Below are 12,303 nucleotides of genomic sequence, written 5' to 3' on the forward strand. Positions count from 1 at the left end.
ATTAAATTTTTTTTTAAAAAAGTCTGCGGGCTATAGAGCGTTTTCTATTGGGGCTCCAGTACTATGGAATGTCCTCCCGGTAACAGTTAGAGATGCTACCTCAGTAGAAGCATTTAAGTCCCATCTTAAAACTCATTTGCCTTTAAATAGACCCCCTTTTTAGACCAGTTGATCTGCCGTTCTTTTCTTCTCTCCTCTGCTCCCCTCTCCCTTGCGAGGGGGAGTTGCATAGGTCCGGTGGCCATGGATGAAGTGCTGGCTGTCCAGAGTCGGGACCCCGGGTGGACCACTAGCCTGTGCATCGGTTGGGGACATCTCTGCGCTGCTGACCCGTCTCCGCTCGGGATGGTTTCCTGATAGCCCCACTATGGACTGGACTCTTGCTGATGTGTTGGATCCACTGTGGTCTGGACTTTCACAATATTATGTCAGACCCACTCGACATCCATTGCTTTCGGTCTCCCCTAGAGGGGGGGGGGGGGGGGTTACCCACATATGCGGTCCTCTCCAAGGTTTCTCATAGTCATTCACACCGACGTCCCACTGGGGTGAGTTTTTCCTTGCCCGTATGTGGGCTCTGTACCGAGGATGTCGTTGTGGCTTGTGCAGCCCTTTGAGACACTTGTGATTTAGGGCTATATAAATAAACATTGATTGATTGATTGATTGATAATTGTGTGTATGTATGTGTTGGAGCCTATCTATATTATTTATTTATTAATTGTTTTGACAATGAAATCAAATAATGCCAATGATGATGTTGATGAATTATTGGATGTTTTAGATGAATTATGATTGACTGATTCAGCTGCTCACGCTCCTCCTGGTGAGAGCGTCCTCCTCCTATGATTAAGACAGTGGTCCTTAACCTGGGTTGGATGGAACCCTAGGGGTTCGGTGAGTCGGGCTCAGGGGTTCGGCGGAGGTCAAGACACACCCGACTCATCGTGTAAATACAAAGTTCTCCCTATCAGTGTATTACAGATACGGCAACAGCTGACTGGTTTGCAGGTGTGTCATTTGTTGTGAGTTTATGCACTGTGTTGGTTTTGTTGTTTGAACAAGGTGACGTTCATGCACGCTTCATTTTGTGCACCAGTAATAAAACATGGTAACACTTTAGTATGGGGAACATATTCACCGTTAATTAGTTGCTTATTACATGCAAATTAGTAACATATTGGCTCTTAACTAGTCATTATTAAGTACTTATTAATGCCTTATTCGGCATGGCCTTATTATAACTCTAACCCTCTAACCCTAACCCTAACCAAATAACTCTAAATTAAGTCTTTGTTACTTATAATATGTTCCCCATACTAAAGTGTTACCAAAAACATATAACTTTGTCTTGAATTTGAAAAAACCCAAAACTTTGTATTATTCACTAAAGAAGGGTTCGGTGAATGCGAATATGGAACTGGTGGGGTTTGGTACCTCAAACAAGGTTAAGAACCACTGGATTAAGAGGACAGGACAGCTAGGGATGATGTTTGATTAGAAATTATCGAGTTCGAGCCTATTATCGAATCCTCTTATCGAACCGATTCCTTATCGATTCTCTTATGGAGTCCAGATAGGTTGTTGTATATGGAAAAAAACACACAATATTTGGTTTAACAAAAGCTCACTTTTATTATATAATTAAAAAATAAAATCTAATAAATAAGTAAATATTGACTGTTACCCACCTAAAAAAATAAAATAAAATAAATAAATATTGACTGTTGTTACCCAAAGTATATTAAGTGGGATTTTTCAGAGAAACAAATATATACAGCAACACAAAAACAAGCTGTCTCTGTGATCACTATAGGTGTATAAATAATAATATAGTGTTAAATAAAATCAGTCCCTTGGGCACAAAACTGAAAATAATACAGCTCTCCAAAAAGTGCACTTCTGCTGCTATTTGACATAACTGTTTGTTATGATGCTTTGACATTTTTGCACTTTATTTCTTTATTGAAAGAAAATTCTATGAAGAGAAAAGTTGTTTGCAAATGTGGTTACAATGCTAAAGAATGAAAAGTTAAAGCTAAAAAAAGAAATACACTTTATTGAGTTAACATTATTTCTTTATGGGGGGAAAATGTTATGAGCTAGAGAATATAACAACTACACTACCCAGCATGCAACGGGAGTTACGAGCATGCGCGGTAGCCCCGAAAAGTGTTGCATGTTGCCACGCTGTGAAAGTAAACATCAAGAACTCAGCCAACACGCCTCGTCTGCATTATTTATAATTAGACATTAGACAACACATCTACAGTGTGATTTTATTTTGTTTACAAGGAAAGAAAAACAAAAGTTAAAAAAGGGAGATATGTTGTATATATATGTATGTGCTGCGGTTGTTTGAAGAACGTTGCGACAGCTGCCGTAAAGGAGGTGCGTTGCTAGCCTGGTTGCTATGTTTCCGGTTGGTCGTAAAAGTGTCCGTCATGCGTTTTACCCTGCTCAAATCTCTCAGTAAAGTTATTTGATGGATTATAGCTTTTGTTTTGAACTTTATTACACCTTGGAGCGCTTTTTCCCGTCCATTGTTTTCCTGCTTTCGCTATCTGCGCCTAATGACTGAGCTACGTGACGTCATTTCTTGTGATGTCCCACGGAGCATTTCTGGTCGGGACGGGATCCGAATAAAGAATCAACTCTTTTCCTTTACTATAGTGGTCTCGATAACAGGTACCGGTTCCCAAAAAGGGATTCGAGTCCGAGGACTCTGTTCTTTTCTTATCAAACAACCGGGAAAACCGGTTTCGAGTATCATCCCTAAGGACAGCTGGGGTCTCCTTTTGTCTGTCTATCATGTTAAAGGAGTGAGGAGTGAAACAGTTTATTTACCGCTAAACAAGTTATTTTGATTAAACAACCCTTTTGTGTGAATGAGGGAGGGAGTTTTTTTTGGGTTGGTGCACTAATTGTAAGTGTATCTTGTGTCTTTATGTTGATTTATTTAAAACAAAAAAAAACGACACCGATAATAAAAAAAAAAACGATACCGATACTTTCCGATATTACATTTTTAAAGCATTTATCTCTAAGATTTATGAATATAAAACTTAGCCAATAGTATCATGAGGTTGCAAAGGTCAAATTCCTTTTTACATTTTTTTTCTCATACAGTGTAAATCCAAATCGCACATTAAAACAAAGCACACATTTGTCATGAACTTCCTTTCATGTTTTTCAAGGCTTCGTTACGTAATGACACTACGTCACCCCCCGCATCCCTCCCCACACAAACACGCGCATGCGCACACACACGCCCCCTTCGGCGGCGAGGTGCAGTACCGCACGCAACCGCGCGAGGCGCCAGTGAGCCCGCGCTAGCCCCGCTAAAAAGATGTGAAAATGGCGGAGCTACAAATGCTTCTGGAGGAGGAAATCCCAGCAGGACGGAGCGCTCTGCTGGATAGTTTCACCAATCTGGAGAGAGTCGCCGAGTACTGCGAGAACAACTATGTCCAGGTGAGGCTCGGGCTGCGGGGGAAAATCACCTTTCTTCAGGCGGGGAGAGGCGGAGTGTTGCTCGGCTAGCTGCTGCTAGTCGCCTCCGTGCTAGCTGACTACATCTAATGTATGCCTTTAAACATAATAATCTGCCTTTATGGCTAAACTACATCAAATGTGTGCTTTTAAAGATAATAATCTGCCTTTATGGCTAAACTACATCAAATGTGTGCTTTTAAAGATAATAATCCGCCTTTATGGCTAAACTACATCAAATGTATAGTTTTAAAGATAATAATCCGCCTTTATGGCTAAACTACATCAAATGTATAGTTTTAAAGATAATAATCCGCCTTTATGGCTAAACAACATCAAATGTATGCTTTTAAAGATAAGAATCCGCCTTTATGGCTAAACTACATCAAATGTTTAGTTTTAAAGATAATAATCCGCCTTTATGGCTAAACTACATCAAATGTATAGTTTTAAAGATACTAATCCGCCTTTATGGCTAAACTACATCAAATGTATAGTTTTAAAGATAATAATCCGCCTTTATGGCTAAACTACAATATTGTTCACGTCCCGACCTGCGCGCGCATGCTTGCGTGTAACCGCTGTCATTCTGTCCCATTATCGACAACATCAATGTTTGTGTGGGCCTTTTATTCACGGCCACGATCACGCGAGTCAGGTATGCTCTCCACCGCTAAATCGGCGTAATAATCAATCCACCTTCACCGGGACGAGACGAGAAGTCAAACGAAACTGATCAACAGGAGCGAATAATAATAAGTGTTGGCATTTTTTTCATGTGCCAACCCCGTTTCCATATGAGTTGGGAAATTGTGTTAGATGTAAATATAAACGGAATACAATGATTTGCAAATCCTTTTCAACCCATATTCAATTGAATGCACTACAAAGACAATATATTTGATGTTCAAACTCATAAACTTAATTTTTTATTTTTTGCAAATAATAATTAACTTAGAATTTCATGGCTGCAACACGTGCCAAAGTAGTTGGGAAAGGGCATGTTCACCATTGTGTTACATGGCCTTTCCTTTTAACAACACTCAATAGACGATTGGGAACTGAGGAAATTAATTGTTGAAGCTTTGAAAGTGGAATTCTTTCCCATTCTTGTTTTATGTAGAGCTTCAGTCGTTTAAAGGGAAACTTCGGTTTTTTTCAACCTGGGCCCTGTTTTCATAATTTTTTCTGTATATGTGAGTGCTGGATAAAACATTTTTTGAGGTCGCGCCAGTATTGAGCAGGGCAGGCAGCCTCCAGCCCAGCTAACGCTCGTACACAGGGCAACTGGCTCTCGTCAAAATTCGGCCTATAAACATGCATTTTTTTCACACTGACAGGCTCAGATAGTTACAATGAGTGTCCGACAACATACTAGAAAGGAGAAATTAACGTATGTCTCTACCTTTAGCTGGAGATCGCTGTTTGTTGTGAGCTGTGTCCAAATCTCACCACGCTACAAATCTCGTTCCGAAATCTCGCGATAACTCGCGACAAAACACCGGTGGAAAAACAGTTACCTGACTGAGGTGAAGAGAGATGACTGAAGTGATTTTCTGTTGGATTACCGAAGACTGTTATTTTAGTTTTATAGAAAAGGATAAAAGTAAAACAATGGTCTCTTCACCTCAGTCAGGTAACTGTTTTTCCACCGGTGTTTTGTCGCGAGTTATCGCGAGATTTCGGAACGAGATTTGTAGCGTGGTGAGATTTGGACACAGCTCACAACAAACAGCGATCTCCAGCTAAAGGTAGAGACATACGTTAATTTCTCCTTTCTAGTATGTTGTCGGACACTCATTGTAACTATCTGAGCCTGTCAGTGTGAAAAAAATGCATGTTTATAGGCCGAATTTTGACGAGAGCCAGTTGCCCTGTGTACGAGCGTTAGCTGGGCTGGAGGCTGCCTGCCCTGCTCAATACTGGCGCGACCTCAAAAAATGTTTTATCCAGCACTCACATATACAGAAAAAATTATGAAAACAGGGCCCAGGTTGAAAAAAACCGAAGTTTCCCTTTAACAGTTCAGGGTCTCCGCTGTCGTATTTTACGCTTCATAATACTCACACATTTTCGATGGGAGACAGGTCTGGACTGCAGGCGGGCCAGGAAAGTACCCACACTCTTTTTTTTTACGAAGCCACGCTGTGGGTAACACGTGCTGAATGTGGCTTGGCATTGTCTTGCTGAAATAAGCAGGGGCGTCCATGAAAAAGACGGCGCTTAGATGACAGCATATGTTGTTCCAAAAGCTGTATGTACCTTTCAGCATTAATGGTGCCTTCACAGATGTGTAAGTTACCCATGTCTTGGTCACTAATGCACCCCCATACCATGACACGATGTCGAATATTTCCAAAAACAATTTGAAATGTGGACTTATTATGATGATAGTATATATGATAGTATATATTAAGTTAAAAGTTAAAGTTAAAGTACCAATGATTGTCACACACACTAGATGTGGTGAAATTTGTCCTCTGCATTTGACCCATCCCCTTGTTCACCCCCTGGGAGGTGAGGGGAGCAGTGGGCAGCAGCGGTGCCGCGCCCGGGAATCATTTTGGTGATTTAACCCCCAATTCCAACCCTTGATTCTGAGTGCCAAGCAGGGAGGTAATGGGTCCCATTTTTTTATAGTCTTTGGTATGACTCGGCCGGGGTTTGAACTCACAACCTACCGATCTCAGGGCGGACACTCTAACCACTAGGCCACTGAGTAGGTGTATCTGTATATATATATATGTATATATATATATATATATATATATCCGTATCATGAATCAATTTAAGTGGACCCCGACTTAAACAAGTTGAAAAACTTATTCGGGTGTTACCATTTAGTGGTCAATTGTACGGAATATGTACTTCACTGTGCAACCTACTAATAAAAGTCTCAATCAATCAATCAAAAGACTCGTCCGACCACAGAACACTTTTCCACTTTGCATGAGTCCATCTTAGATGATCTCGGGGCCCAGAGAAGCCGGCGGCGTTTCTGGATGTTGTTGATAAATGGCTTTCGCTTTGCATAGTAGAGCTTTAACTTGCACTTACAGATGTAGCGACCAACTGTATTTAGTGACAGTGGTTTTCTGAAGTGTTCCTGAGCCCATGTGGTGATATCCTTTAGAGATTGATGTCGGTTTTTGATACAGTGCCGTCTGAGGGATGGAAGGTCACGGTCATTCAATGTTGGTTTCCGGCCATGCCGCTTACGTGCAGTGATTTCTCCAGATTCTCTGAACCTTTTGATGATATTATGGAGCGTAGATGTTGAAATCCCTAAATTTCTTGCAATTGCACTTTGAGAAACGTTGTTCTTAAACTGTTTGACTATTTGCTCATGCAGTTGTGGACAAAGGGGTGTACCTCGCCCCATCCTTTCTGGTGAAAGACTGAGCATTTTTTGGGAAGCTGTTTTTATACCCAATCATGGCACCCACCTGTTCCCAATTAGCCTGCACACCTGTGGGATGTTCCAAATAAGTCTTAGATGAGCATTCCTCAACTTTATCAGTATTTATTGCCACCTTTCCCAACTTGTTCGTCACGTGTTGCTGCCATCAAATTCTAAAGTTAATGATTATTTGCCAAAAAAAAATGTTTATCAGTTTGAACATCAAATATGTTGTCTTTGTAGCATATTCAACTGAATATGGGTTGAAAATGATTTGCAAATCATTGTATTCCGTTTATATTTACATCTAACACAATTTCCCAACTCATATGGAAACGGGGTTTGTATTATCCACAAGGGAAAGTCAAACCCAAATACAAATAGACGGAGTAGACATTGAAAGAGTGAATGAAACCACATTTCTAGTTATGATTGATTATAAATTGAACGGAAATCTCATGTAAAAAAAACCCCAACATAAAGTAGCAAGAAGCACGTCAATAATGAATTAAACATGTTCTAGACTAGGGGTCGGCAACACAAAATGTTGAAAGAGCCATGTTGGATCATAAATACAAAAAAAAAAAATCCTTCTGGAGCTATCTATAACGACATGTCACACAAACAACTATCGGACATGCAGCCAATATTACATACAGATAATGTGTCATGAGACATGCAAATATAAATTAAATACACCTGTGACCAATGTTCCCTCTAATTTTTCATGTGTGTGAGCAAACGCACAAACTCCCTGAGCATTCAGTGGAGCCCATGTGAGCAACATCAGACATGCAAACTGTGGCTACACCAGCAGCACACCTGTCCCAAACCTGACTAAATAACAAGTTCAATCTCCATCCATCCATTTTCTACCGCTTGTCCCTTTCGGGGTCGCAGGAGCATATCTCAGCTGCATTCGGGCGGAAGGCGGGGTACACCCTGGACAAGTCCCCACCTCATCGCAGGGCCAACACAGATAGACAGACAACATTTTCTTATTATTAGAATCAAATGACAGCAGGTTATTTTCTAATATAAGTGTTTAGGCCCACTTACAATGACAATAACAAAAAATATTGTTTTTCATGAACTGTGTATTGTTTGTCTGGGTGGAGGTCCTGCTTTGGAAATCATTTGTACCCCTTTCAGACATTGCATTTAGTTCCCATTAAAACATTCACATGTTGCACAATGAGATGTAAGCAGGGGATCATGTGTACATTCCTGCAACTTCCTGTTTGTAAAAAATATATTTTTATTAGTATTTATTTAATATATTAACAGCATTCCATGATTAATATTTATAAATTAAGATTCCTAATAAATGACACTAGAATAAGCACACATTTGATTGGTAAATCATAGTGTAACGACCTGGAATGACACTTTATGTGTGGTGTTGGAGTTGTCCGACTTTTTGTGTGGCTGTAAACGCATCACTGGCTAAGTGCCATATGTGCATGTGTTGACGCAAGTGAGAAAGAGCGAGCGGCTGCTGTTGATATAACAAAGTTGCTTTTGGTCTGGTTTGTACTGCAGAAATTGACCAGTTTTGCTAGATATAATTTTTTTTTACTAATGTTTTGGTGATGTGTTTATGGCCGAGAATAAAGAGTTTTGCTCAGTAAAGTGATCGATGGAATTCATGTCCTCAAAGCGTCTCGACAGACGTTACAATATTTGAACAATGATGACGAAAACTGTTTTCTCTGTCGTGTCCGTGTCGTGTCGTAAATTGTTATGCGCTTATTTTTTTATTTGATTTTGTGCGTGGCATAGATTTGTCGTGCGCAGAGGACACTTGAGCAGTGCGCAATTGCACAGGCGCGCACCTTAGAGGGAACATTGCCGAGGACATAAGGAAATTAAATGAGCTCAAATATAGCTACAAACGAGTCATAATGATGCATTATGTACATACAGCTAGCCTAAATAGCATGTTAGCATTGATTAGCTTGCAGTCATGCAGTGACCAAATATGCCTGATTAGCACTCCACACAAGTCAAAAACATCAACAAAGTTTACCTTTGTGCATTCACGCACAGCATGAAACGTTTGGTGGACAAAATGAGACAAAGAAGGAGTGGCATAAAACACGTCTTACTGTGGCAGCGTCGGAGAAAGTTGTACATGTAAACAAACTACGGCGCGTTCAGGGACCGCCAAAATTAGTAAGACAAAACAGGGCTCACCAAATCCTCTCATCAGTGAAGCATGTTTAATATAAACTGAGATTTCTAACAATTAGGAACGTTTGTGTCATGTTTGCTCTCTTATAGGAACAACATTAAAACAAAAATAATATTTTTTCCACCATCTTTTCCATTTTCATAAATTTTTTGAAAAAGCTCCAGGGAGCCACTAGGGTGGCGCTAAAGAGCCGCATGCGGCTCGCCGAACCCCGTTCTAGACCAAAAAATCACTTCATATTCTCTACTGCTCACTAGTGTTACATATCTGAGTTATTGTGTAGAAATATGGGAAATAACTACAAAAGTACACGTCATTCATTAACGGTGTTACAAAAAAGATCAGTTAGAATAATACATAATGTTGGGTATAAAGCAGTGTTTTTTAACCTTTTCTGAGCCAAGGCACATTTCTTTCATTGAAAAAATCACCACCAGCAGATATTGACAGTAAAAAGTTGTTCTCGCAATTGTTGGATATGAATTCAAACCATAAACAAGCATGCATCACTATAGCTCTTGTCTCAAAGTAGGTGTACTGTCACCACCTGTCACATCACACCCTGACTTATTTGGAGTTTTTTGCTGTTTTCCTGTGTGTAGTATTATAGTTCATGTCTTGCGCTCCTATTTTGAAAAACTTTTCCTGTTTTGTTGGTATTTTCCTGTAGCAGTTTCATGTCTTCCTTGAGCGCTATTTCCCTGCCCCTGCTTTGTTGTAGCAATCAAGAATATTTCAGTTGTTTTTATCCTTCTTTGTGGGGACATTGTTGATTGTCATGTCATGTACGGATGGATGTACTTTGTGGACGCCGTCTGCTCCACACGCTGCAAGTCTTTGCTGTCGTCCAGCATTCTGTTTTTGTTTACTTTGTAGCCAGTTCAGTTTTAGTTTTGTTTTGCATAGCCTGCCCTAAGCTTCAATGCCTTTTCTTAGGGGCACTTAGCGTCACTCGCCCTTTGTTTATTTTTGGTTTAAGTGATGGATACCTTTTTACCTGCACACTGCCTCCCGCATATTGTGAACATGACAAACCATGTTCCCGACATCTACAAAGCAATTAGCTACCTGCTGCCACCTACTGATATGGAAGAGTATTACATGGTTACTCTGCCGAGCTCTAGACAGCACCGACACGCAACAACAACACATAATTTGCAGACTATAATTACTGGTTTGCAAAAAATATTTTTAACCCAATAGGGTAAAATTACATAATCTCCCACGGCACACCAGACTGTATCTCACGACACACTGGTGTGCTGCGACACAGTGGTTGAAAAACACTGGTATAGAAAACATACAAACACTTATTGAATCAAAAATACTGAAATTCCACAACATAGTGAAATTGCAAACCGCTAAAATTATACACAAAGCAAACTATAATCTGCTACACAAGAAAGTACAACAATTATTCTCAATCAATCAATCAATGTTTATTTATATAGCCCTAAATCACGAGTGTCTCAAAGGGCTGCAGAAGCCACAACGACCACATGATGATTCTGAAATCCAGGTAAAGCTGGTCAGACAGGTTTCCCAGTGATTGCTCAGATTTTTTTTCCACGACCAATTTCATACCTGCTAACATTTGCATTTAAATATAAGAGAAACCGTCTGGATAAAAAGGGAAATTCATTTTTTTCCAACACCTCCTGTGGTGTGTAACTGTGTTAGGCTATGTCTACACTAAGCCGGATAATAATAATAATATATATATATATATATTTAGTTGTTTATTTGTACATAATTTGGGCCTCTGGCTCCAAAAACCCACGAAAAACAGGATTTCAAAAAATGAGAATACTGTGAAGAAATCAGCCCAAACTTTACAGGGCATGAATGTTTGAAAGTGAGTGTCACACACTACTCAGCTACTAAACTCAAAGCACCTGCACAGGTTTCCCCAGGTGTCGTTAAATTGCTTCACTTTGGTTCAATTGTCTCACTTCGGATGAATATGGGGAAGAGTGCAGACTTGACAACTGGCCAGAAGACCATCATTGATACCCTCCATAGGATGTAGTTGATAGCTAAGGAGGCTGGCTGTGTCCAAGCATATCAATGGGAAGTCTAGTGGAAGGATAAAAACCTGGCAAGAGAGGATGCACCAGCAGAAGAGCTGAGCGTGGGCTTCTGCGGATTATCAAACAGAGAAGATTCATGAATCTGGAAGAGATCCAGAAAAGAGTGGAATGAGGTAGTCACAGCTTCAAAAACCACAACATTCAGACCATGTTTTGATTGATTTAATGTGATCCTAATTTCTTTTCTTTTTTTTAGCAAAAACTGAGAAGTAAAGGGTGATTTCTTCACAGTATTGTAATTTTTTTGAAATCATATTTACGTGGGTTTCGTGGAAGCCCAAACAATGTACAAACAAACAACTAAATACTTGAAATGGTTTAAGTTGTGGGCCCTGAATCTATTATCTATGAAGTTTAACGTTTTGAATGGAATTATGGAAATAAATACATTTTTCCATGATATTCACATTTTTTGGAAAGGGTCTGTATATTGTTCTGCTCTCCCTGAATGTTGGAATTTAGTCTGCTGGATTAGTAAACATCCATTTTCTATCTGCCGACAGCAACACATACAGGCCTGCTCAAGATAAATGTAAAAAAACTACTTTTGCTTCATAATTTCGTATTTTGAAGCTTTTTTAAATTGAACTTAGACGCCCTCTGTCTTCCTCGCTTCTTCTACGGCGTTTTACTTGCATGTCCAAGTCCAGTAAAACTGCTTCCGGGTAAAGTTGGTATAAGCCCCGCCCACCGGGACCCGCCCCTAACGCTAAAACACTGCCATTTTTTTGATACTGTAAAAACAAAGAAGCTAAATCGTAAAAAAGAGAAGCGATCAGAAAAACCTTTTGAACACACAAAAACAATCAATGTACACAAATATGAATATTGGCATCAAAAACGTACACCAAAAATATTGTATTTTTTCAATATTTGTATTTATTTGTTGCTAAAACTTGTTTTGATGCCAACATAACTTTTTCTACAATGTCAAAAAAAAATTCCCGATACCAAATCTTACTGGCAGTTTTCGGCTCCGTATTTATTTTCAGACCTGGTCAACGCTAAAGCACCAGAAAAAAACTACACACCAAGGTTTTGTTTGATAGCGTCACACGTCATGGCATGAAAGTGAAACCTTTGACACCGCTGTATCTACCATACCATTAAGCCTTTAATCTCGCTAT

At 39.8% G+C, this 12,303-nt stretch overlaps 1 protein-coding gene across 16 annotated transcripts in view; it reads left to right on the top strand.

Moving 5' to 3' along the window:
• The first annotated feature begins 3,290 nt into the window (after positions 1 to 3,290).
• LOC133646589 (abl interactor 2-like) overlaps positions 3,291 to 12,303 on the top strand; it is a 32,377-nt gene continuing 23,364 nt past the window's right edge. For 3 of the 16 annotated variants that reach the window (XM_062042115.1, XM_062042141.1, XM_062042164.1), the window contains exon 1: positions 3,292 to 3,474. In XM_062042115.1, coding sequence (XP_061898099.1) covers positions 3,358 to 3,474 — 117 coding nt within the window. In that variant the 5' untranslated portion in view covers positions 3,292 to 3,357. Of the gene's footprint in view, positions 3,475 to 12,303 lie in introns of all 16 variants that reach the window. The other 13 variants (XM_062042134.1, XM_062042242.1, XM_062042218.1 and 10 more) reach the window with 7 other exon arrangements.

The sequence above is a fragment of the Entelurus aequoreus genome, linkage group LG01, assembly GCF_033978785.1.
Source record: "Entelurus aequoreus isolate RoL-2023_Sb linkage group LG01, RoL_Eaeq_v1.1, whole genome shotgun sequence".
Taxonomy (NCBI): Eukaryota; Metazoa; Chordata; class Actinopteri; order Syngnathiformes; family Syngnathidae; genus Entelurus; species Entelurus aequoreus.